Source organism: Callospermophilus lateralis, chromosome 9, assembly GCF_048772815.1.
Source record: "Callospermophilus lateralis isolate mCalLat2 chromosome 9, mCalLat2.hap1, whole genome shotgun sequence".
Taxonomy (NCBI): domain Eukaryota; kingdom Metazoa; phylum Chordata; class Mammalia; order Rodentia; family Sciuridae; genus Callospermophilus; species Callospermophilus lateralis.
In genome coordinates this window covers 100,110,700-100,138,563 of record NC_135313.1, presented here as the reverse complement: position 1 = coordinate 100,138,563, position 27,864 = coordinate 100,110,700, and the positions used below count along the sequence as shown (strand labels likewise).

Below are 27,864 nucleotides of genomic sequence, written 5' to 3'. Positions count from 1 at the left end.
TATAGCAGAGGTACAAGGTTCTCAATGTTCTAGTGCAGGACCAAAGTGGCTGTAAATCATCGGAATGCTGCACATCCATCCATTTACATATTCTCTGTTGCTGCTTTTATGACAAAAGGGCCCAAACTGGTTGAATATCTACAAGAATAAACTATATGACCCACAAGACCTAAAATATTTACCTATCTGGCCTTTGAGAAAAAGTTTGCTGACCCCTGTTCTTATGAAAGAGAACTGGCTAGGAAGTCAGAGAGACCTGTATTTAAACTCCAATTCCATAATCACTAGCAGAAATTACTTCCTATTTCTGGGCTTCTGTTACCTCATGTATGATATTAGAATACCACGAGCTGCCCTGCAGGGGTGTCATACAGACTAAATGAGATGAGCCAGATAAAATGTCTTATGCATAAGCAAGGAATAAATGGTAGCTATTAAATCATAATTAATATCACAGACAAATTTGTCTATTATGTTAATAAACACTCAAATGTAAAGTTATTCAGGCTACAGCCAAATATTTTGTCAAATAAGACACTGGGCTGGCATTCATCTACCTTCCCTGTTAAGGAATAATACACATAGAGTATATTGCTTTAGAAAGCCAAAATTACTTCACCTCTCTCCTCTTATTCTCTCTTTAGTCCTTAATTTAAAAAAAGAAATCAAGAAGCACAGCCTCAAAGTTTTGTTAATATAAAGCTAATTCCTTCTATTCACACTGTTTAAAAACGCTAAACAAAGCTTAAAATGTACTTCAGAATGAGTGAGAAATCCTGATCTACAATTAAGAGGAAAAAAGGGAGGAGCCCAAAAGAAACGTTTCCAAAGTTTCAAGAAAGCAACCAGCAATACTTGATGAGCAGTATGGGTTCCTGGGTCCATTCACGTAACCAGTACTTTAAGGCACCTACCATTCCAGGCCTGGCTGTGGTTGGGAACACGACAGGCTGTCTCCACACCTGGAGAACCTAAAGACCAGGGGCTACTCAGCACTGTGTGACATAAGAACCACAGGACATGCTCCTGACTGCAAAACCATCTGTGGTAAGTCATATTAGAACTTGAGGGCTCCTAAGAGATTATCTCACCTAACATCTGTACTGAACAAGCAGGTTCACCGAACTGTCCACGGTTACAAGAGAGTTCATAGCAAACCCTGCATTCCCGATTTGACTTCACAACAAGCTGTCTTTGCTTAAGAGTTACTTCTCAACAAGTCAAATCTTAATCTTTTACTTCTCTGTGACACTGCCAATGATATTCTGGAAAAAGTACCCAATCCTCAAAATCCCAAATTCCTCTAGGCAGGGTGTCACTCCTTGGTTTTTCATTATGTTCTTCTTGTTTTATTATATTGCACACACCATAATTTTGTTCTGTGTACCAATCCTGCCCCATTGGCTGAGAGTTCACAACCACTAACACCCAAGTGTTGTGCACGTGGCAGGCATGTGGTAACTTTATATTCACTCCCATATTTAAGGCTCATAATAACTTGTCCAATATTATAGATGGGGAACTGAGCATGGAGAAGGTACCCACAGTGAAGCTGACTCTATTAATAAGCATCCATGTTACCCCAATACCATCATCAACCTTCTCCTTCCTCACAAGAGTCTGTACATTCAAGTACTCTCCCTCCTTCCCACAGCCACATGGAACTTTAGACTGGAAGCTTCTAAGAAAGGTTTCTTCCCATGTAGAAGGCACTCTTAAAGTACTCTGCTTCCCTAGACATCGCCTCAACTACTGAAAGAGCTGGGCTTATTTGAAATACTAAATTTCTTCATAGTGATTTTAAGTTTCCTGAGTCTGTTTTTAGTTATTCTCAGCCAAAAGGATCTTAATATGCACATGAATAAAGTAGTGGAGCTGTAATTCAAACAGAGAGAAGGTGACTTCACTGACCTCAAAAATGTAACAACTGGACTCTCTCTGACCTCTCATTTTTAACACTCCTACCATCCAGCACCAGTGCTGAGTCAGGAAAAACGCTCATTAATTTCAGCCAAATGGATAAAAAAAAAAAAAAAAAAACAATGAAATTCAGCTAAGCTTCCAAAACCAGGTAGGATAAATTTTATATTCAGTTTTAAATGAAATATTAGGACCCTAGGTAGAAGCTTAGCAGGTCTAAAGCTTCTCTGTTTTTAAACAAGAGGTTTAATGTATTGGGGAAATAGTGTACGCTAGAGAAAATAAAGGAATCTTGGCTTATAAGTCCAAACCAATTTCATAAGACTGTGTCAATTAACAAAAGCACCAAAGATTTGGTTTCTCTAAATCCCTTTTACAATGCCTACTGCATCTATTAGCAGTCACACAAATTCTCGATCCTCCTTCCATCTGAGCCTAGTTCCAAGTAGGCCACCTCCTCTGTAAACTGAAAGAGAGTGTGTGGAGTAAGGGGATAGGTAGAAGAGGGGACAGAGGGAGGACACCACTTCCCCATTTCAAGTCTTGTCTAGTTTCCATTCATGATAGCTCTTTGACTGGCATAATAATCAATCTTCACAACTCATTTGATGCCCACCTCTACTTCCATCCTCAAGGACACATGAAGAGCCTTAATCTTTAGACCTGAAGGATGTCTTCTGTGCCATTACACATGGATCAAGAGTCCTTGACAACCCATTCTATTTCTGGCCAAGTACCCAGCAGACTTCAAAACAGTGACCAGAGGTAAAATGCTCCACATCCTATTTTCAACTTGATCCCCAAGAGAAAAATCAGTGAAGACACCTGTTAGTCGTGAAGAGCCACTCACCAAGGTCTCATGACTCATTCACTGCAAAACACAAAATATATTTTAATGTCAAGACTACAAATGCTTGTACACATAAAAGCCTCTCCTTATCTCTTCACTTGGCCTTTTCTCAAAGAGCTTAGACAAGAATTTTTTGATCTTCAACCAAAAAAAAAAGAAAATCAGAGAAAACTCTACTTGCTCTGGAATCCAGTTTTCAAAAGCCACAACCTGCATGACTGTCTTATTCGAAGTTCAGGAATCATGCTGATTGCTCACAAAGGATAATTTTTTTAGAGACCAATTCTGATCCACCAAGGCAGCCCAGCCACCTTCAAGAGTACCTTCCTTTTATAGCACAGCTTACCTTGTAATTACTAGAGTTCACCCAAGAGGTAGCGAGTCCATCCACAAGCTTATCTAACATGGTCTGATCATGCTCAAGGTCAGCAGACTTCTGTTTATCTGAGAAATAGTCTATAAGTTCCTGGCCAACCTGCAGTCGTTTCCCCACATCCTTTTGCAACACCTGAGCCAGGCAGGACTCCATTCGAGGCTCCATGGTGGAATTCAAATCCAGATCCAGCAAAAGCTAGAGGGCAGTCAGGATGACTCCCTCCCGGTAGACGGACCCGGGAGGTTGCGTCTTTGTTTGCTGAAGGTTACTAAGAGCTTGTGTTTCAAAGATGCAATCCGGGGAATGGTAACAATGCACCATGTGTGTCTGAAGAGCAGCTGGTAGGATATTAAAAGTCCAATTTAAATAACTAGTAGGAGATAAAGGAGTGAGTGGCTGAGTGATGTTCTGCTACTGAGTCTGAAATACTTCATAATTCAGCAGTCCATTCTGAAAAGTAAGAGAAGAGAACAACAAATTAGCACAGATAACATAACACTCAATGTTGTAAAACACTAAATCAAGGACAAAGCAATTCATGCTGTAGAACCATTTATAATCACATGAGGAGTGCAAAGCATGAACACTTGGCAAACATATTGGAGTAATATAATTATTATTTTTATCAGGAAGAACATTGAAGCCCAAAGAAAAGAGCCAACGAGCCACACAGTTGGTAGGTTGATATTTTTCACAATCTCCCAGCTTGTAAATGCACTAGTCAGGAAAGCAATCTTCTGCTTTGTTTATTTGTAGCTTAATTTTGCTTCCCACCAAAAACCTAACATTACTCTGTGTCTGAATCACTGTAAGTGCTGCAGCTTATGGCATTCCTCTGAATCTTCCAAAAAACTAAGTACCAGAAGTGGGACAGGCTCCATAGACACACCACTGATGAAAGTCGCCAGCTCGGTTAAATTAACCAAAGCAAAAGACAGCGCACTTACATCACACTTCTTGCTCAGTACCTTTACAATGGGGGGAGAAGAAACCCCTGCTGCCTCCTCCCCACAAAAAGAAGAGAAAGAAGAAAGGAAAAAAGCACACAGGTGCAAGTTCTGATCAGTTACTGACAAAGTATTCTCGGTTGACAGAAGCACCATTTGGGTCTGGTGTTTTGTTATAAACTCAGATCCCAAAATCATGTTTGGACAATGCAAAACGCATGATAAGGGAGAAGTACCAACACTGTGGATTTTTTTTCCCCCAGTGCTGGGGATCAAATCCAGAACCTTGTGCATATTAGACAAGCTCTCTACCATTGAGCGGACCCCCAGCACTCCAAAACAGTTTTAACTAGATGTATTATACAATCTATCCAGTAACCTATAGCAAGCAGCTAGTACAATTCTGCACATGCATTTCTCACTTCAATTTCTTCTCTCCTAAAATTATTTGATTCCTTTCATTTTAACATAAGAAGACCCATAGGAAACCCATCTTCAAGATGCAGCACCTCCCTGACAAAATATGAAACAGGAATGTAGCTTCATACCAACAGAAAATATCAACTTTCATAGCTTTTAGCAGATAATGTGGCAAGTACATTTAAAATTCTGTGTAGCAGAACTCTTTCAATCTGACAGTGGTTCTCTCCCTTTCTAATCCCATCATATGTCTAAGCTCAACATTAAAAGAATGATATACTACCCAAACCATAGAATCATTGTTCTGTTTTGAGTACTAGAGGTTGAACCCAATTTACCACTGAATTGCATCTCCAGCCCATTTTAATTTCTGAGACAGAGTCTTGCTAAATTGCCAGGCTGGTTTTGAACTTGCATGCGCTACCATGCCATGCAGAATAATAGACTTGTTTTGGATTGGTTTGGTTTGATTTGGTTTGGTATCAGGGATTGAACCCAGTGGTGCTTAACTACTGAGCCACATCCCAGCCCTTTTTATTTTTATTTTGAGACAGGGTCTCACTAAGTTGCTTAGGGCCTCACTAAATTATTGAGGCTGACTGACTTTGAACTTGCGATCCTCTTGCCTCAGCCTCCTAAATCACTGGGTTTACAGGCATGTGCCACTGCAGCTGGCTAGAATCAAAGACTTTTGATGTCAACAGGAATCATAAGTCAAATCACACAATGAGGAATGCCCTCCTTCAAAATCCCAGCATGTCCCTGGGCACAATGGCATATGCCTATAATCCCAGCAGCTCAAGCAGTTGAGGCAGGAAGATCGTGAATTCAAAACCAGCTTCAGGAACTTAGCAAGGCCCTAAACAACTCAGCAGGACCCTGTCTCTAAATAAAAATGAATGAATGAATAAATAACAAATAAAACAGGGCTGGGGGTGTGGCTCGGTGGTTAAGTGCCCCTGGGTTCAATCTCTGGTACCAAAAAAATAAATAAAGTAAAAAACATGTGGCTATCCATCTTCTAAGTCCCTGCCTTTCTACATGCAATGGGGTGAAGAGGGAAGACACTTAATAAGATACTATCTCACAGAAAAATTCTTCCTTAAACTGAGGAGGTATCTGTCTTCCAGTCATTTCCACACCCTGGAAGTAGGCCCTCTTTCAGAGGGAAGATCTTCAAACACATAAAAGTAGTTATTAATTTTCTTCCAACTTGTGGTCCAAACAATTCCTCCAGTTCCTTCATGAGCTTTTTATATTAGACTAAAGAAGGTATCAATGATATAGGCAAACTGGAGAAACCAACAGAACCTTTTTTTTTCTGTGCCCAAAATTAGCCTAAATAAATAAATGTCAAGTAGATAGTAGTGGCAGATAAAAAAAATGGCCCACAAATTCTTTGCTACTCCTCTCCAACCCAGGTGAAGCCTAAGTCCTCTCCCACAGAGACTTGGAGCTGACCCTGTGAAGCAGGCAGAAGCTCATCAGCAATCCCTAGAGCTGGCCCTCTTAAATGCTTCCTGGGACTGTCATGTTATAGGAAGCTGGTCTAGCAACTAGAGCAAGAGAGGCCATATGGAGAAGAACCAATAGCTCCAACTAACAGTGACTATCAGACATGTTCCCAAGGCCATCTGGGGCCATCTAGCTGTTCTAGTCATCATCGGACAACACCACCACAAATAAATTCTAAGGAAACAAGCAGAGAACACCCAGCCAAACCATAGAACCACGAGAAACAACATTTCTTTGTTGTGTCAAGCACTAAGTTTGTGGTGATTTGTTACACAATAGCATAATTCTTACTCTTTCTTCCCCTAAAAAGTTATCTTCCATAGTAATGAAAAGAATCTCATATCTTTCACTCCTCCAAGGGGCCTAAAATCAACAGACATTCACCAACAGTAACACTACTAATGTCATTTTTAAGCGTCTCCATGAAGTATCAGGTTCTATGCTAGGCGGTTTCTGCATATTACTTCTGATTCATCAACCAACTCTACAAAGCAGATGTTAACTTCCCTACTTTATAGATGAAGAAACTGAAGTAAAGTAAGGGTGAGTAATTTTCCAAGGTTACCTGGCCATGTGTCTCCTTACTCCACCCTCAAACCCTTATTATTAGAAATCTGGCCTAGTTCTGTTCTGACTCAGGGAAAGGAGGCCACACTGCTGAGCCAGGAGCCACAGGCCAGAGAGCAGAGCCTTCACTCCTTAACAAACACTAGGTGCCTTCAAGCCTCTCCACCACGGCTTTTTAAATACATATGAGAAAACGTCCCTTTCAATGAAAATGTCCCTTTCAAGGAATGTACACAATTAATTTCCAACAAATATTCTTCTTGAAAGTAATTATACAATAAAAGGTTAACACACTCAAAAGTAAGTCAGAAACTCATATGTACAAAGAATGAAAAAGACTGGAAGCTTCAGGTATTAAGCGGACTGGGTCTTTCCAATCAATCTATCTCTCTCTCTCTCTCTCTCTCTCTCTCTCTCATTAAAAAGAAAAAAATGGCATTAGTAGTGTTACTGTTGGTGAATGTCTAGTCATCCTCTTCAGCATTTATTCTTACCTAACTGGGTTTTTGGGTACCTTTTTCCCATGCTTTTAGTGTTTTCCCCATCTCTACTTTCAAAGATATCCAGGGAATAGTAATCACAGAGTCCAAATTCCCAAGATATAAGAGTACTGGCCCCTGGTTCCCAGACACCTAGCTTCCCTCTCTGAAAGGAAATGTCATTAGTCTCCTGTGTATCCTTTAGAAAGATATTTAGCTTCCCAAGAAAATAAGTATTGTATGTGTTCTCCTTCCTGTATTCCCCAGGAAAAGTTTCCTAAACATTTACAATTAAATCATAAAAATAACAGAAATCAAAACCACACAAAAATACAGGCAAAACATCACATAGCAAGAATCTATAAAAACTTCATATTTGAAAATACATAAAACTGAGAAAACAAACAAGAAAGAAAAGGAGGAGGAGGAGTTGGAAGAAAAGAAGGACAAGAAGTTGTAGGGGAGGAAGAGGAATTAGAGAAGAAAGGGAGAGAGAGTAAAACTCTCTTCCTTCCACCTACATCTTGACCAGACTCTCCACTAGGAAGAGTGAAACAAGGCAAATGAGGTCTGAAATCACCCCATAACTGGCATCATGGAGGTGACTGTGTTGAAGCTAAATAAAAGCTGAGGTTCTCATACGGAAGACATAATGGAAGGCGCTGGAATACAGAATCAGTCTCTGCCCTCAGTGAGCTTATGGATAAATGCAGCCCTGTCTACAATCTGACAGTCTGCTCTGTCATTATCATTCAAGAGTACTATACACAGAGACTTAGAGCAATGGTGACATTAGAAGCTACTCAGAATGTAATGCTACCTCTACATTTAAAAAAAAAGAAAAACACATTTTTACACATTTTCCAAAAATACAAGAGAGACATAATAAAGCTATGAAAGGATAAATGAGGTTAAAATAGCAATGCACCACTTTTCCTTCTTTATTTATCAGAATAACTCTTCTCCTTTGGCAAGATCTCTCTATGACGGCTATAGAGCACAAAGGCATTGCACTGGTTACCTGGGAAAAGAGACACATTTCAGGTGCTTCTGGAAAATGTCTCAATTCCTTTCAAATCCAATGGCAACTGCATGAGATCCTTTCATTTGCCAGGCCAACATTCTCTGCCTCTACTACAGGAGTTAAGTTCCAAGCATCTCAACTTTTCCCTGTCACATATCTTCGTTTTTAGGTACAAACTAATAAAACCTCAAGATCATGGTCCTAATCACTCTCCTTTATAGCAACCTTAAAAATAGAAATTAACCAAGGAACCTTTACAAAACACAGCCTAACTCTGCTGCAGGCCAACAGGAAGATGTTAAAAATTACCAGCATCAATAATAATGTGACAGATAAGAAAGATAGCTTAGTGAAATAAAAAGAGCAATAAAGTTAAAAATTCTGGCTTCTGTTCTCCGCTCTGCCACTTCCTGAATGACTTTGGGAAGAATATTGTCTCTATGTGCCCTAAACAAGATCAGGATGGAAAGATTTACACAGGGCATTTTTTTAAAAACAGCTCCTATCTCCATCTCCTTAATTACCATATCTTTCCTGCGGCCCTTAGGTACACCATTAATAAAGAACTATTAACAATGGGGCATTGAGGGTGGGGGGACAAAACCAACTATAAGCTCTGTAACTTCTTAGTGTACTACAGAGTAATTCACAAAAGAAGTTAGAAGTAGGACCATTTTCATTTTTACTTGGCAACTTAAAACAGTGATCACTATTTCTGAGTCTATGAGATGGCTGGGCTCAGCTAGGAGATTTCTGTACTAGTCTGACCTGGGAGCATTCTGTGGCTACAGTCACCTGGCAGTTGACTATGGCTGGGGTCTATGACGGCATCATTCACATATCTAGGGAACAGATGCTGTTGTTGGCTAGACCTCTCTCCACTGAGAATCTCTAGCCATTCAACACACAGCCTAGACTTGATTACACAGGAGCTATCACTCCAAGATGGCCAAAGGGGAAGCTGGTAGGCCTCTCAAGGCCTAGGATCCAGATCCTGCACATTACCTCTGGTCAAAGCAAGTCACAAGGCCAGACCTGATTAAAAATGTGAGGAACAAAACTAGGGATGGTACCACCACATACCTGGCTATCCCACTCCTTGGAATTCTCCCAAAAGATCTAAAATCAACATACTACAGCAATACAGCCATCTCAATCCTTATAATAGCACAATTCATGATAGCTAAATTATGGAATCAACCCAGATGCCCATCAATAGATGAAGAGATTACAAAATTGTGGTATGTATGTGTGTATATATATATATACACACATACATACATACATACAATGGAGTTCTACTCAGCCATAAAAAAAATAGGAAATTAAGGCTGGGCAAGGTGGTATACACCTGTAATCCCTGTGGCCTGGAAGGCTGAGGCAGGAGGATCATGAGTTCAAAGCCAGCCTCAGCACTTAGTAAGGCCCTCAGCAACTCAATGAGACCCTGCCTCTAAATAAAATATAAAAAAGGGCTGGGGACGTAGCTCAGTGGTTAAGTGCCCCTGGGTTCAATCCCCAGTACACACACACACACACACACACACACACACACACATGGCATTTGCTGGTAAATGATGGAAATGGAGAATATCATGCTAAGTGAAATAAGCCAAACTCAGAAACTCACAGGTCAAATTTTTCTCATATGCAGCAGCTAGAGTAAATAAAGAACAGGGAAAGGGAAAGATAGAATAACATAAAGAACCAACTAAACATAAATTAACAGACAAGTGAAAGGAAGTCTAGTAGAAGAGGGGAAGGAGACTAGAGAAGGGAGGGAGGGCAAGACGGGAAAAAGGAAGAGGAAAAGGGGTGCTCATGAAGTGAAATCCATGCGTATGAGTTTGTCATGATGAACCCAAGTACTGTTTATATCTATAAAGCTCTATTAAAAAAATTTTTAAGAAAAAGGATGAGGAAATAAATTCATTCTACCTGTTAACAGGAACTGCAAAATATTATGTCATGTTCAACACTGCATATATGTATTCAGTAGAATGAATAAGTGGATAGGGTAAATATGTTTGCATCATCTGTTTATCTTCTACCAGCCTAATATCACAATCACTTTTATTTATTCATCAACTTATCAAAAACCATATCTCAGTAAAAAAGATACAAAAGAAATAACTACAGTCCAGCTGAAAGAATTTTCAACCTGCTTAAAGATAAGACATACACTCACAAGAAGCTTCATTGTAAGGATTCAACACAATCACAGAATGTACATAGTAGATTTCACCAGTAGAATACTGTACCTGCCAAATAAGAAGCATGAATGAGTACTGTGGAAATTCAGAGAAGAGATAGATTAAGAAGGCCTAGAATGACAAAGTCAAAACTATATAAACAAACCAGAATGATGACGCATGATGGTAATCCCAGTGGCTCAGGAGGCTGAGGCAGGGGGATGTAAGTTCAAAACAAGCCCCAGCAGTTTGATGAGGCCCTAAGCAACTTAGCAAGGTCCTGACTCAAAATAAAAAGTAAAAAGGGCAAGGGATGTGACTTAGTGGTTAAGTGCTCCTGGGTCAATCTCAGGTACCTCCCCAAAAAATCTGTATAAACAAAATTCAGCCTAAGCTTTCCCTTAAATTATAGATAGGAAATATTAGTTATGGCACTTAGGAAAAACTGCATCAGCAAAATAGAGAAGTGGGAACTCATGGAAAGAAATATAAGGCAGACGCAGTAAGATACCTATGGAATGGGCATTATTATTCCCTATTTGAAGATAAGGAAATGAAGCTCATAAAGGTTGGTTTCCAACTGAACCCAGGGCCTTGCACATGCAAGGCATGTACTCTACTATTGAGCTATAGCCTCAGTCTTTTTTTTTTTTTTAATATTTATTTTCAGTTTTCGATGAACACAACATCTTCATTTTATTTTTATGTGGTGCTGAGGATCAAACCCAGCACCCCATGCATGCCAGGCGAGCGCATTACCGCTTGAGCCACATCCCCAGCTCTTTTTTTTTTTTTTTTTTTTTTTAAGAGCTACAGGGGCTGGGGTTGTGGTTCCGCGGTAGAGTGCTCACCTAGTGCATGCAAGACTCTGGGTTTGATCCTCAGCACCACATAAAAATAAATAAATAAAACAAAGGTATTGTGTCCATCTACGACTAAAAAATAAATATTAAAAAAAAAGAGCTACAGCAATGTGGGGCATCAGAAGTACTAAATAAAGGCTCCCAAAACTCTTGTAAAATAATATTTCATATCAAAATACCAAGAACTACAATTTAAATTACCAGCACCTGTTAATCAATAACCATATTGAAAATCTCCCTGGAAAAATATGTGGGAAACAGTTATGATACTTAAAAAGCCAACTTTGAAAGCCAGAGATTAGCAAAATTTATTCACACTAAGTTACAAGCAACATGTTTCCATTAATAAGACAATCCTTTCTGCATCAGACAATTTTTGTAATGGTTACAATATGGTCTAAAATAAAGAAATGCACACTACCAGGCTCTGCCAGCACGTAGTGGCTGCTCTCACTCCCGGTTTCTTCTGCTCTTTCCTTCTCTTTCTCTCTCCCACAGTCCCACTCACGGTCTCTCAGTGACAGGTGTGACAGGTGCTGTACTAGATTAACTACTAGAAACCACAGGAGGAAGACGTGGTCCAGACCCTCAAGGAGGCTGCTGCCTACATGAAGGCAAAAGCACAAGGTGGCAAGTCCTAAATCACAAAGTGTGTAGAAGTGCTGTAGGTGGCCCTAAAGGGAGATGAAATGCCACTTGAGGGAAGCCAAGCCTTGGCTCTACTGGGAACTACAAGGAGGGAACGCGGTACCATGAGATGTGCCCCCCCCACCCCGTCCCTCCCCCTCCAGTGCAGACTCACTCTAGCCTGGTCCCGCCCTGTGCCATTTTTCTAGTGGCTTTGACACTTTCAACAGATAACTGGATGATGTCATTCCCCTCCTTTCTGACTCCTCAGACCTTCAACCTTCACCCTTCCAGTCATCTGTTCTCAACATCAGCAATCTCTCCTCCTCCACTGGCTCATTACCAGCCGCTTGAAAAAGTCCTCTAAATCACCATCCTATAAAGAACGGGCGCAGTGGCACATACTGTAATCCCAGTTACTCGGGAGGCCAAGACAGGAGGATCCGGGGTTTGAAGTCAGTCTGAGCAACTCAGTAAGAGTTGTTTCAAAGTAAAATTGTAAAAGGGTTTGGGAATGTAGTTGCTCAGTTAGTATAGCACTTATGTGGCATGTGTGAGAGGCCCTGGGTTCAATCCCCAGCACCACCAAAAAAAAAAAAAAGCCTCCCTTGAGCTTTTCATCAATAACAGTGTTAACAGTGAAACTTCCTTAAACTACTGTCTACACTAGCCAGCTCCACTGATGCATTTCCTGATCCCTCTTGGACCCTCTTATCTGGTTCCATGGACACTGCACAGCTGAGAGATGCTCTTGTAGGATCCTCAGGGAATGCCATGTTGGCAAACCCTAGGAAGATTTCTCTACACTTCACCAACTCCACCTCTCAGCAGCATTCCAAAGTGGACCATGGCTTCTTTCTTGTAAAATTCCCCACTCCTGGGAAAACCAAAGGATCAGGCCTTCCTGTTACTTCCCTGGTTGTACTTACTCAAGTTCCTTTAACCATCTCTACTCACGAGAGAGAAATTCTACTAGCACAGTGTTCTGTTATACTAAGCACTAAAAAGTCTGGAAATGTTCTTTTAAAAGTCAGGAAATCATCAGTCAGGTGTGGAGCAGAAGACTGGACAGAGAAGGTGAACACTTAATCTCTAGCACCAAAGGCCAATAGCACTTTGGTCTTGCAGGATACTAATTATCTTTGAACTGCAGAAGCAGGAGACTGTAAAGGTATGTAATCATTTACCTTCCTTTGTCTCGTATACTGGCAGACATATATTAAATAAAATTGCTTCAGCCAGGTGTGGTGGCACATTCCTATAATCCCACAACTTAAGAGGCTAAGGCAGGAGAATCACAAGTTCAAGGCCAGCCTCAGCAACTTATCGAGACCCTGTCTCAAACTAAAAAATAAAAAGGCTCCTCTCTATCCTACTCCTACGGCTCCCTGAATCCCCTGCTCTTTCCCTACTCCACTGTTAGTTTTGTAAAAACTTTATTTAAATTAAAACTTTATTTTTCTATCTGGTTGGGGGGAAGGGGAAAGCTATAGGCTGAGGAGTTGAGGTGGGGGATAATTTTAGGTGTTCTCCATTCCCCCATTACATGTGAATATTAGAATGTTAATTTATTTTGTTCTCTCTGTTTGTTATGCCAGAGCCATTTCCAAATGGTAGAAGGGGGTAGGTGGTAGGGATGGAGTCAGATGTGAAACCAGGGTGGAGAGGGAGCCAACTGGTCAGCGATGCTCTTCAGTGCATTACAAACAGGTGGCCTCCAAGCAGGTGCTAAGGGCCTGGTAAAAACCACTGCAGTGTGCCCTTACCTCTCTGATCCCTTCCTCACCCCACATGGTATGGCTAATGATATCCTCTGACGTCATGGTGATCACCTTGCCTCTCTGAGAGTTCCCCTCCTAGTAATTTCCCTTCTTGGCCAGGTTGTGTCCCCAGCCCCCACCTCACTAGCCTCCTGTCTGCACACACCCTGCTGAAGGTCCAAGCACGTCTCAAGCCCCATGCTTTGTAGAAAGAAACAAACAAACAAAAATTTTTTTAATTAAATTAAAACAAATAATAAAATAAATAAAAAGAGTTGGGAATGTAACTCAGTCATTCAGCACGCGTAGGTTCAATCCTTGGTACAAAAAAAAACTTCTATTTTTTTCCTACTTCTCAAAACTCCCTCAAAGATGAAACAAGATGGACATGCACTGGGAATAGCTGACACTCCACGATAAGTCCCTGAAGGTTTGTTACACTATCTCTTTGCTTTTATACGTGTTTGAAATTGTTCATAATTTGTTAAAACATTTTTTAACTTATTCAAAAGGACTGTAATATTTATATGCAAAAAGATATCAAAATAATTATAATTTTTTTTTTTTTTTAGAGAGAGAATTTTAATATTTACTTTTTAGTTTTCGGCGGACACAACACCTTTGTTTGTATGTGGTGCTGAGGATCGAACCCGGGCCGCACGCATGCCAGGCGAGCGTGCTACCGCTTGAGCCACATCCCCAGCCCTATAATAAATTTTTAACTAAATAAAATAGGATGTGAAATTTTATTAAATCATTCACATGACATGATATGCATGATCTAGTCTATGTATGCCAAACTTAAAAAAAACAAAGCATGTAAAATATTGAAGAACAGTAATAAGTTTGGGAATTATTTCTGTCCTATTTAATAATTTCTTTTTATATTTTCTTTAAAAATGATAATTTACATGCATCGGGATGGTTATTTAATAATGTTAGTTTTATTAATCAAAAAATCAACTGAAAACAAAAAAGACTTTTTATACACTGCTGACTTCTCTCAGTGCAAAATATTAGAACATATACACAGGGCTGATGTCAACATCACAACACTAATTTGTTACATAACCAAGGCAGTTAACCCTAGATAGGAGAGAATAAATAATGTAGATTACAGCTTCCCAGAGAAGGGCCTCCCTTGAGATTAGAGATCCTGGCAGAGAACCAGCTGGTTAGGGAGAAAGAAAGGCATCACAGACAGGGTGTGGCTGGCTCCTCTGGAGAGGGAATTTACATTTCCATCTACCAATACTGTACTTCTGTTGCATCTTAGAGGGAACTTCATTTAGAGCTTCAGTCTTGGCCAAACAGCATTTTCCCCCGTTTACTATGCTAATGAAAATCAGATTTCTGCGCCTCAACAACAACTTAACATGATTTTCTATAATAGCTTTACCTCATTATCACATACCATTAAATTCACCCTAGATCCAGCAGTTTTATTATATTCACAAAGTGGCACAACCATCACCACTAATTTCAGAACATTTCTATCACCTCAAAATGACACCCCATATCCTTTAGCAATCACTCCCTCCCATCTTTCCCCAAACCCATGAAAACAAATAATCTACTCTCTGCTTCAATGGATTGGTCTATTTTGGATACTGCATAAATATGGAGCAATAAAATATGTCGTCTTTCATGTTTGGTATCTTTCACATAGCACATTGTTTCCATATTGTAGTACATTCACTCCTGTGGCTAAATAACACTCCACTGGATAGATCCACATATCATTTATGTTTACCTGTTGGTAGATATGCTGATTATTTCCACAATTTGGCTACTACAAATAATGCCACTATGAATATTCATCCTGGAACAACTCATCAACACTTGTTACCACCCCCTCTTTTTCATTAAAGCCATCCTAGTGGGTATGCAGTGGTATCTCATTGTGGTTTTGATTTGCCTTTCCTTAAGGACTAAAGATATAGAGCTTCTTTTCATGGGCATGGTGAATCTTCTTTGGAGAAATGGGCAATCGAATCTTTTGCACATTTTTAATTGGGTTATGTAACTCTCTAATTGATGAGTTTTTAATATATTCTGGATAAAAATCCTTTATAGATACATGATTGGCAAATATTTACTCATTCTGTAGAATGATTTCATTCTCTTGATGATATCACTTGAAACAAAGTTTTTAATCTGGATCAAAAACCAATCTATGGGGCTGGTGTTGTGGCTCAGTGGTAGAGTGCTTGCCTAGCATGCACAAGGCCCTGGGTTCGATCCTCAGCACCACATATATGTAAAATGAAGATATTGTGACCACCTAAAACTTAAGAATAAATATTTTTTAAAAAACAATTTATTTCTTTTCTTCTTAGGTGTCATACCTCAGAAACCACTATTTGTGAAAAGGTAACTAACTTCTCCCTAATCTAAGGGCACAAAGATTTACATCTGTTTGCTTCTTAGAATTTTAGTTGCAGATTTTACGTTTAGGTCTATGATCAATTCTGGGCTAAGGTGTATACATGAGTGAGATAATGATCCAAATTAATTATTTTGCATGTGGGTATCCACTAGTCTCACCACCATCTACTGAAAAATCTACTCCTTGCCCACTAAAACATCCTTGCATCGATTCCACTGATCTATATGTCCACCCTTATGCCAGTACCAGATCTCTTAATCACTGAAGCTTTGTAGTAAGCTATGAAAGTCTTCCAACTTTGTTCTTTTCCAAGATCATTTTCACTATCCATGGCCCCTTGCAATTCCATATGAAATTTAAGATCAGCTTACCAAATTCTGCAAAGAGTCAGCTCAATTTACAAGGATATTGTTGAATCTGAAGACCAACTTGGGGAGTACTGCCATCATAACAGCATTAAGTGTCCCAATCCATGAACACAGTGTCGACTTTCCATTTATTTAGATCTTTAATTTCTTTCAATGATATTCTATACTTCAGAGTATAAATTTAATACTTCTTTTGTTAACTATGCTATTGTGAATGGAATTGTTTTCATAATTCCGTTTTCAGATTATTCATTGGAAGTATAGATGAATTCAATTGATCTTTGAATATTGATTTTGTATGCTACAACCTCCCGTAGTTTTAGAGTGTATTCCCTAGGGTGTTCTACATATAAGATCATGTTATCTGCAAATAGAGACCATTTTACTTCTTTCTTTCTAATATGAATGCCTTTTCCTTTTTCTTTCTTAAATGCCTTACAAAATACTGCAGAAAAGCAGCAAAAAGAGAACATCCTTACCTAACCCTCCTGACTGCTAATCTTAGAGGACAGCAGTCAGTCTTTCATCTTTAAGTACAAGCTGTGGGTTTTCATGGATGACCCTTCTATTCCTAATTTTTTCAGTGTTTTTATCACGGAAGGATGTTAAATTTTGTCAAACTTTTCCTGCAGCTATTGAAGAAATTTTGGGCTTTCAACCTTTATCCATATGGCATATTACACTGATTTTCAGATACTAAAAAAATGCTGCATTCTTGGGATAAATCCTACTTGGTGTATGTTCTGATACATTGCTAGATTCTGTGTGCTAGTATCTTGTTGAGAACCGTTACATCTGTATTCATAAAGCACATTGTTCTCTAGGTTCTTTTCTTATAATGTCTTTGTTTGGTTTTGAAACGTAGTTAATAATGCCCTCATACAGGAATCTGGGAAGTGTTGCCTCCTCTTTCTTTTAAAAGAGATTGTGGAGAATTTTTGTTAATTCTTCATTAAATGTTTGGTAGAATCACCAAATGTGAAGTCATCTGAGCCTGGGCGTTATTTGTGGGATGCTTTTTGATTGTTAATACAATCTCTTTACTTGTTACTGGTCTAATCAGAGTTCCTGCTGCTTCTTGAGTCAATTTCAGTATTTTTCTAGGAATGCATATATTTCATCTAGACTATTTAATTTTTTGGCCGATAATTATTCCTAGTAATCCCTTATAATCTTTTTCCTCCCTTTGAGGTCTGTATTTATGTCTTTTCTTTCATTCCTGATTTTATTAAGTCTTGTGTCTTTTCTCTTGGTCAGTCTAGCTCAAGGTGTCAATTTTGTTCACCTTTAGAAAGAACCAATTTTGTTCTGTTGATATTTCTCAACTTTTTTCCCACTCTATTTATTTACAAACTAGTCTTCATAATTTTCTTTCTTCTGCTTACTTTGGATTTAGTGTGTTCTCTTTCTAGTTTCTTTTTTTTTTTTTTTTTTGTGTGGTGCTGGGGATTGAACCCAGGGCCTTGTGCATTTGAAGAAAGCACTCTCCCAACTGAGCTATATCCCCAGCCCTCTTTCTAGTTTCTTAAGCTAGGTTAGGTTACTGATTATTACAACTATTATTAGGTTATTGAGACTTTTCTTCATTTTTATTTTTCAATATCTATTTTTTAGTTGTAGATGAACACAATACCTTTATTTTACTTATTTATTTTTATACAGTGCTGAGGATTGAACTCAGGGCCTCGCATGAGCTAGGCAAGCGCTCTACTGCTGAGCCACAACCCCAGCCATTTTCTTCTCTATTAATACAGGAATTTACAGTCCTATATCTCTCTACTTTTGCTGCCTACCCTAACTTTAGGCATATTGTTTTGTTTTGGTTTTTGCATGTAGTGTAACTGGCATTAAAAAAAAAAAAAAACATGTATTCTTGGAACAAATGATTGACAAGGTTTTGTTTAACTGTGTAAACAAACTGGTAAAATATACGTAAGTTCTGCTCATGGACGTACCATGTTTGTTAGGCAGGGAGTATGTATGGGTCAACAAGAGGATGGGAACATGGTCAGATCTGTGTCTTTGGGATCAAACCAGCTGAAGCCAGGAAAGGCCAGTTATTGCCTTTCTAAACAAAAGATCCTGATTTCCTGACTGCTCTAGTTTGTCTGGAATGTCCCCTCAAGGCCCTGTGTTAAAGGCTAGGTCCCCAGCGTGGTGCTCTGGGGGGCTCTGGGGAGAGGTGCTTTGACAGAAACTTTAGGTCAGACCTAGTGAGAGGTGTCTGGGTGACTGGGGCCAAGACCTTGAAGAGGATTGTGGGACTCCAGATTTCTCTTTCTTTCACTTCCTGGCCAGGAGGTGAGCAGTTCTCTGCCATGCACTCCCACTATGATGTATTGCTCACCAGACACAAAGGCAAAGGGGCTCAGTAATCATGGACTGAGCCATCCAAGACTGTGAATCAAAATATACCTTTTCTCTTTAAAAAAAAAAACGGTGTGTGTGTGTGTATGTGTGTATGTGTGTTTTCTCTGCTATTTTAGCCAGACGCAGAGGCAGGATTACAAGTTTGAGGCCAGCCTTAACTTAGCAAGACCCTGTCACAAGATAAAAAAATAAAAAGGGCTGAGGATGTATCTCAGTGGCTGAGTGTCCCTAGGTTTGACCCCTAGTACACACACACACACATATACACATATACACGCGGATGATTTACCTGTGTAGTCATTTTAAGGGGTACAATTCACATTACTATGTAACCATCACCACCATGACAGGCCACATTTTGTTTGCATTTACCTAACTTTTCTTGTGATTTTCTCTTTGAGCTACTGGTGATTTGGTAGTGTACAGTCTAATTTGGACATATTTGTGAATTTCCCAAATTTCCTTCTATTATTGGTATTTAATTTCATTCCACTGAGGTCTGAGAACATACTTTGTATGATTGCCATCCTTTAAAATTCATTGAGGCCAGGCTGGGGTTGTAGCTCAAGAGTAGAGCACTTGTCAAGCACATGTGAGGCCCGGGGTTCAATCCTCAGCACCACATAAAGATAAATAAATAAAATAAATGTATTATTTCCAACTACAACTAAAAAATAAATATTAAAACAAAATTCATTGAGGCTTTTTTTTATGACACAATATATGGTCTCTCCAGAAGAATGCCCATATATCCTTGAAATAATATGTATTCTTCTGTTACTGGTGGGGTATTCTATAGATATCTATCCCTTAGTGACTTAAAAGTTTGCCTGCATCTAGGCCAAGTTCCAGGGGGGAAAAAAAATGCCAATTATTTAAACTTTAAAATTTTCATGTTATTCCCCATGTTTTATATGAACTACTGATTCTATACATATCTACCTCTTTTATTTAGACCTTTTCTTTAAAGGTCTCACCTTTGAAAATAAAAATTCAGTTTCTAGCACCACATGAAGAGTTCATTTCTAGCAGCAAAACCTGCCAAAAAGCTAAGCAGGAAGCAGCATATATGCTAGGTTGGAGATTTTCTAAGATGTTTCTAAAGAAGAAAATCCCCAGACTTAGGTAAATAAGAAGAGAGGAGAGCATTTGATATGTAATTTGATAATATGACAGCTGACATGGCTATCCCAAATTTCCCAAGGGATATGGGTTACACCCAGTTGAAAAAAGAAAACCTATTAAGTACTGGCCATTTAATTTGAAGACAGAAGGTATAACACTGGGGATACAAAAGGAGGAGGGGTTTTTCTCTGCTACTGAATAAAGAAGTCAAGCTAAAAAGAAGTAATACCCCAATCATTTACAATTTGGCTTTCTATAATTCAAAATAAGCATGGCAGGCTGGAGATGTGTGGCTCAGTGGTAAAGCACTTACCTAGCATGTACTGGGTCCAAGATTTAACCCCCAGCACTGACAAATAAATAAAGTAAGTAAATGAAAATAAAATAAGCATAGCTACTTCACATTTGAAACATCACTTTCTCATTCATTGAGTGTTCATACAAATGCCAATTTGTCTAACCCCCACAATACTTTTCTAAGAATAGTATTACCATGTCTATTTTACTGAAGAAAATAGATTCAGAATTTTGGAAACAAAGTGAATTCCAAGTTCACACAGCGACTGTGAAAAAGAACTAGGATTTCAACCAGGATTTCAAATCCAGGGCTATTTCCCATTAAAATGCTATGGCTTCTTCTCACAAACACACAGAGGTCTGAGTAATTTTGACACAAAAACACACACATGAACATGCACACATGTGCATGTGTATGTATTTTTTACAAAAAGAACTATAAGGAATGATCTAACCACTGTACTTAATGTTCTCAAAATAAAAACAGAAGGGCCTGAATGCAGAGGAGCACCTAGTACCTGGCACAGCACCATATACTATACGAATGATCCAGAAAGAACAAATGAAGAGTAGGAACCGCAACAATAGTCCTTGAAGAGTGATCAGCAACTTTCAGTTCAGAGAGTTCAGTACTTCCCACAGACTGCCAAAGGCAGGCCAAAGGCAAAACCAAGAGTAGGAACAAGAAGGAAGAAAAGGGGAATGCAGAGGACTAAAGGAGGAACACAGCAAATACACGAACCATTGGGGGAAAGTGGGTGAAGGACAAATAGGAACACTCTGTATTTTTTTTTTTTTTTTGCAACTTCTCATAATTCTGTAATTATTTAAAAATAAAAAGTTTTGGAAAAAACAAAAAGAAAAAAGTTTTAAAATATACCTGATGGAGACAGGTTCTTGGTCCCAGTTTTTCTAAATTCACTCAATACCTAACGTGCTGGCTAATCTGCCAGGCACTGCCCTCAGTAAGCTCTAAGTACACTGGGAAGAGAACAAGAAGTAAGGAACGCATTCCAACACAAAATATCAAGATGCCTTCCTCAGAGACTCACTTTTCTGCTGACTCCTTAGTCATCAGAGGAACAGGGAAGACCACACACAACAGTGAAATGAACGCAAGGGTACCACTTGGCACAGTTGTCTTGGGTGTGCCAAGCATAAAAACATAGACTTTGCTTATTGACCCTTACACTCCAAGGCAATCCCCCTGTCTTCATTCCTTGCTCCAGCAACATTCATACTGAAGACAGAGAATCTGGTAGGAAACCCTGCAGCGTCATGGAGCCCCAAGGATAAGGAGCCCTGTGCTTGCTGAAGGAAAAAAAAAAACTGAAGTGAAGCTTTTACAGATTTACTTACTCATTAACAAATCATCATCTTCTCATATTTACTCCAAATCCTTTCAATACAATATAAGTGACCTGGCAGGGAAAAATAACTTAGAACATGAGCTGAACAATGGCCAAGACGACTAAAAACAACTTCGTATACTACTTGCTACTCACCCCCATGAACCATATTTCAAGCACATATACAGTATTTTAAATCTGTACTCTAGAAAAGCTTACACGTAAGAGAAAAATTTTGCAATATGTCTCAAACAAACCATAGCAGAACACTGCTGTAGTAAAATAACATCTTACATTCGTATTTTATGGATTTAGGAAAAATTTCAAAGGAAAAGCACAAAAAGAGATGTGTGCCTTAACAACTGTACTACACAAAGATGCTCAAATTTCCAAATTGATTTGTGACTGCCCCTTTTATTTTTGGCACTAGGGATTGAACCCAGGGGCACTTGACCACTGAGTCACCTTAACCACTTAATAGCCTGCCTCAATTTTTCTATGTTGACTTATTCCTATTCAACTGTAACAGATTTTTTTAAAAATACTAACATCACTCTAGTCCTACATTGAAATAAAAAGATAACTTAAACTAGGCATGATGATAACACTCCAGCAACTCAGGAGGCAGAGGCAGAAGGATCACAAATTCAGGGCCAGCCACAGCAACTTAACAAGCTCCTGAGCAACTTAGGAAGACTCTGTCTCAAATAAAAAATAAAAAGGGATGGGGATGTAGCTCAGTGTTTGAGCACCCCTGGGTTCAATCCTCAGTACAAAAAAAAAAAAAAATCACAAATGTAACTAGATAGAATCAAATACATGTTTTAATACAATGCTGATATAAACAAACTTTTATAACCATCTAGGACAATTTGGCAACATCCATCAACATCCATATGAATACATCTTTGGACCCAGTAAATTCAAATCTAAGGAAATAATGTATCAAGTATGCTAATATATATAAAGTTGTTCATTGCAGCTATTCATTTAAAAAAAAAAAAAATTACAATGGGCCGTGCAGAGTAGTGCTGGCCTATAATCCCAGTGGCTCAAAAGGCTAAGGCAAGAGGATAGAAAGTTTGGGGCCAGGTTTGGCAACTTAGCAAGACCCTGTCTTTAAAAAAAAGAGCAAGGGCTCAGGGGTAGAGCACCCCAGTTCAATCTCCAGTATCAAAAAAGCTATCTAAATTTTAGTAAAAAAGAGCAAATCAGAAAACAGCATGTTTATAATGCCACTTTCTAAAATAAAAATTGGGGCTGGGGCTGGGGCTCAGTGGTAGAGCGCCTGCCTTGCACGTGTGAGGCACTGGGTTCCATCCTTAGCACCACATAAAAACAAACGAAACAGAGGTATTATGCCCAATTACAACTAAAAAAGTAAATAAATAAATATTTTTTAAAAATAAAATGAAATGAAAATGTACTATTTATATAACAATAAATGTTAAAAATAAGAGTGGTGGTACCAATAGAACAATGCTGTAGCCTTTACAAAGATACAATGGCTTGTGTGAACATACATTACTTCAAATTCAAACTCCATCATGACCCTGGGAATGAGAAGGGGGAGAGAGGACAAGACAGTGGAGGAAGACCTACATTTTACTCTGTCCTGTGTACCTCAACACTGTTTAACCATGTATATATCATCTATTCCAAATAAATATAAATTTTAAGCATTAAAAATATTTATTGTCTAACTGAATCCATACTCTACCTAATAAATACCAGAAAGTTGTTTGTAAAGTCAAGTAAAATTATAAACCTGGTACCTAAGCCATATCAGTTATAATACCAAGTATTGAAAACAACGGAAACTGCAGTTTATTCAGTAAATTGTCCAAATCCAGCACTCATCTCTAGAATAACAACACCTATAAAGAAACAAAGCACATTTCTGAACCTCAACCAGCATGGAATTCTTGCCAAGTCAAAAATAGAAAAACAATAATGAGAAGAAGACAAATGCTCAGTTCACTGCTGATCACTGAACTAACCACAGCCATGTTTTAAGTCAAAAAAGACACATAATCTCTACAGTGGATAATGTGGCAACAGCTCTCAAAATTTTATGACATATAACACCCCAAAGGTCAATATCTGGGAATTTACATACACGCGCGCGCGCACACACACACACACACACACACGAAAAATAACAAAATATAAGATTATTCTTTGTAACACTTTATAAGATTAGAAAAATTAAATGTTATCAATAGCATACTCATTAAACTATGGTATAATTAGACAGGCACGGTGGTGCATACCTGTAATCCCAGTGGCTTGGGAGGCTAAGATAGAAGAATTGTGAGTTCAAAGCCAGCTTCAGCAACTGTGAGGCATTAAGCAACTCACTGAGTCCCTGTCTCTAAATAAAATATAAAATAGGGCTGGGGATGTGGCTCAGCGGTTGAGTGCCTCTGAGTTCAATTCCTGGTACCAAAAAACTATAGTATATATGACAAGATGCTATTCAGCTATAATATTCATTATCAGTTAAAAAGGAAGTCTTTTGTGTATTGATAGAACAATTTCCAAAATGGTAAGTTTAATGAAAAGCAAAACAGAATAGTTGATACTAAGGTATCATCTGTACAAAAAGGAGGAAAGGTGTATAGACACATTTATACATTCTTTCACGTATATAATTAATAACATTAATGCCTCCAGGAAAATAGAATGCAACTAAGTAGAAGACAACTTAAAACTTTAAACTGTGGCCAGATGCAGAGACACACACCTGTAATCCCAGTGGCTTGGAAGGCTAAGGCAGGAGGCAGGAGGATCGTGAGTTCAAAGGCAGTATCAGCAACAGCAAGGTCTGGGGATGTGGCTCAGTACCTCTGAGTTCAATCCCTAGTATCCGCCCCCCCACACACAAAAAAAATTAAACTGTGTATGTATTACCTGTTTAAAAATAAATATTTTATAATAGAAAATTTCATGTATTTAACTAGCAGTCTTCCCATTTCTAGATAATTTAAACAAGATGAAAAGAATTCTCATATACAATTACAACAGATTTAAATTCACTTGTAATAAAAGGGGCACAAGTATTTCCCCTAGGTACCTTCTATAAAATTGTATAGTCAATAATGCATGTAATAAGCTTGTAACTACAATTAATACAATGTTAACAATGCCATCACTACCCAGAAGCAACAGCAACCAGTTTCCCAAAAATACAACATCTAGCCCTCACCCTAAAATACAACATCTCTGAGACCTGTTTATTGTCTTCCATTTATTCTTGTCTTCTGTTTATTATTGTCTTCCTGTTTATTGTCTTCCAGTTCCCAAAAATACAACATCTAGCCCTCACCCTAAAAATTCCAGAATCAAGTCACTGATCAGCTGACTTCGATTCAAGTAAGTATCGAAAAAAAAGAAGTCCTGCTTTTATTAAAATATAAGGCTTTCGGCAACATGTAACTTTCAAACAGGTTTCTTCTCTTAGCAACAGTGCTCTCTTGGCTGTTATCTGTGGCCACTGCACAAAATTAGAACATGGCATGAATATTGCCAAGAGTCAGTCTCCTTATCCCATGGTCACAAGCTAGGTCCCAGCCAACACAGCTCTCTCATGAATGGAAGACAATAAACAGGTCTCAGAGTACCCAACCAAAAGAGTGCACACCTGCTTGAGGGTCCACATCTTCAGGTCAAAACAGGAAGAGGCCATATCCTTTTCCCCAGTCCCAGATTAGGAGCCTTAGTCCATTTTTGTTCCTATCACAAAATATCTGAGACTAGATGATTTATAAAAAATAGAAGTTTAACATGATGTAGCTCAGTAGTAGAGTGCTTGACTAGTATGCACATGGCCCTGGGTTTAATTTCCTATATTGAAAGAGAAAGAGAGAGAGGTTTATTTGGCTTGTGGCTCTGGAGGCTAGGAAGCCCAACAGCATGGCACCAGCACCTGGTGAGGGCCTTTCTTGCTGCGCAGAACATGGCAGAGAGCATCACAGAGCAAAGTGCAGCTCTTCCTCTTTATATTCAGCCACTAATGTCATTGTGGGCCTCCCCTACCCCATGACCTCATCTAATCCTAATTGCTTCCCAAAGACCCCTAACTCCAAATATCATGACATACAAATTGGGGATTAAGTTTCCAACATTTAAATTGGGGAGACACGTTCAAACTACAGCAGAGCCCTCTTTCCTTCTTCCCAGGGTAGCACACATAACACATGAAGTCATAACCATCTCCTAGGAAAGGAACTTCCCTTTTACAATCTTCCCTTTTACAATCTTCAGGAACAAAGCTGAAAAACCTTTCTCTCTGTGCTCAGGCACATTAGCAAACTGTATGGAAGAGTATGATCAAGTTATATAGTTTATTTGGTCTCTACTAATCACCCAAGAGATACCCTAGAATAACTCTGATTTCATTTGTTTTTAGTTTTTTCTGTACCCAGGGATGCTCTACCACTGACCTACACTCTCAGCCCTTTCCTTAGTTTTTATTTTGAGACAGGGGCTTGCTAAATTGTCCAGGCTGGCCTTGAACTTGGGATCCTCCAGCTTCAATTTGCCCACAGGCTGGGATTACAGGTGTTCACCACCACACTCAACTAACTCTCTTATCTCAATGGCAGCTGTTTCCATTAGACTCTCCTTTTTTTAGGCCCAATTTACTTTAATACACCCCCTTTCTGCATCTCTTTCAGTACCCCCACCCAACCCCAAAGAGGTCCAGTATCCAAATAATTACAATGAGACGTTCCTAATCTTCCAGCACATAGTCACTTTCAGGATTCAATAAAATCAGTACTGTGCAATGCAGCTAAATATTGTTAACTTTGTCCAAACAAATAGTCCTTTGGCAAATTCAGAAACCTGCTCCAAGTTCTGAAAAGAATGGCAGAATGGAAAGTTCTTTCCACTGATTCCACTTTGGAAATTTAAGTTATAAACTATAAGCAATAAGCTTAGCCTGCCAATCAGCAAATATAAGCAAGTTCATCAGCAACTGGCTAAAATGTTCCACTCCTTAGCCCAGATCAACTCACATTGAAAGTTATTCTTTTTAGGGGCTGGGGTTGTGGCTCAGTGGTAGAGCACTCACCTAGCATGTGCGAAGCCCTGGGTTCAATCCTCAGTACCACATAAAAATAAATAAATAAAGGTCTTGTGTCCAACTATAACTAAAAATTTTTTTTTTTAAATTAAAAAAAAAAGAAAGAAAGTTGTTCTTTTTAAAGGACCAGCCTCCTCAGAATGGAAGCACATGCTGGGAGGGTAACATATTAAGTGGGGAAAAAAAATACTCTTTGAATCAAACTTTCTGGGCAAACAATGTACACAAAGATATAGCAACAGTTACAGATTCAGATACACGCCAGCCAAACTTCTCCCAAAAGAAGGAAGGTAGTTAAAAGAAAATAAGCAGCCTCCCTCCTTCCTACTCTTCCTGATCCTACTTAAGAGAGTTGAAGTTCTCGCTGAATCATTTGTTGCCTGACAGTTATTTTGAAAGCATAGGAAATAGTATATTTGTTCTAGCCTCTCTGATGTTATGTTGCTTAGAACCAGAAAATGAAAGAATAAAATAATTCCATTATTTGTTTCTACCGTTAATAAGGATATTCAAAATTAAACATTAGGTAAAAAAACAGTATCTGAAAGTAACAGAAGTGTTTACATAACAATGAACTAAGAAACACCTTCTCAGGAGTCAAAATCTACTGGAAAACAAAACACCAACCTACGAGCTGAGCCTTCCCTCACTGCATCTGGACTGTAGATTACAAAATGGACTCCCAAGGGAAGTCTCATGGCCTAGGACAAGTAACATTAGATGCTACTGAACACTACAGAGTGTGATGGAGGGAAATATGATGAGACCCAAAGAGAAAGAGCAGATATTTCTCTACTAGTTAACCTTTGGAATTTCTAGACAATAGAAGAATTTTTCTGATGCCATTGTTTCATTTTTTTTCCTTAGAAAATACTTATTGCAAAAATTCAAAATAATTTTCAAATTAAGCATTGTCAAAAATGAAAAAGCAAGTTCTGAACATCAAAATCACCTCTAAAATAAGTAAAATTCCCAATTTAAAACTCAGTCACCAAAATCTCACACAGCAGGTCAACATTTTTTCAGGCTTTCATGCAATGAACCCAATGCTGTGTTATCTAACTGATGTTAATCCAATACCAAACATCACCAAAAAATTCCTAAGGCATTTGGAAGAACCAGGATACTATTATCAATCCCCACACTCGGTAAAGTAACTTAAAATGATCTGAGTTAAAAACCTTAAAAAATTTTTTAATACATGAGCAATAATCTTTTAAGAAGAATTTGCTGTAACTACCCAAATATATTCATAAGGATCTGTTCCATTTCACCAGTCAATCAATAATGGTTAAGCACAACACCTGCACAGTACTAGATCAGGCATCAGAGCAACG

At 38.7% G+C, this 27,864-nt stretch overlaps 1 protein-coding gene across 6 annotated transcripts in view; it reads right to left on the bottom strand.

The window, feature by feature from the left end:
* Window positions 1–27,864, bottom strand: part of Clasp1 (cytoplasmic linker associated protein 1) — a 272,883-nt gene that overhangs the window by 234,709 nt on the left and 10,310 nt on the right. For all 6 annotated transcript variants that reach the window (XM_076865838.2, XM_076865837.2, XM_076865839.2 and 3 more), the window contains exon 2: window positions 3,117–3,596. In XM_076865838.2, the coding sequence (XP_076721953.1) occupies window positions 3,117–3,311 (195 nt within the window). In that variant the 5' untranslated portion in view covers window positions 3,312–3,596. The remainder of the gene's footprint in view (window positions 1–3,116; window positions 3,597–27,864) is intronic.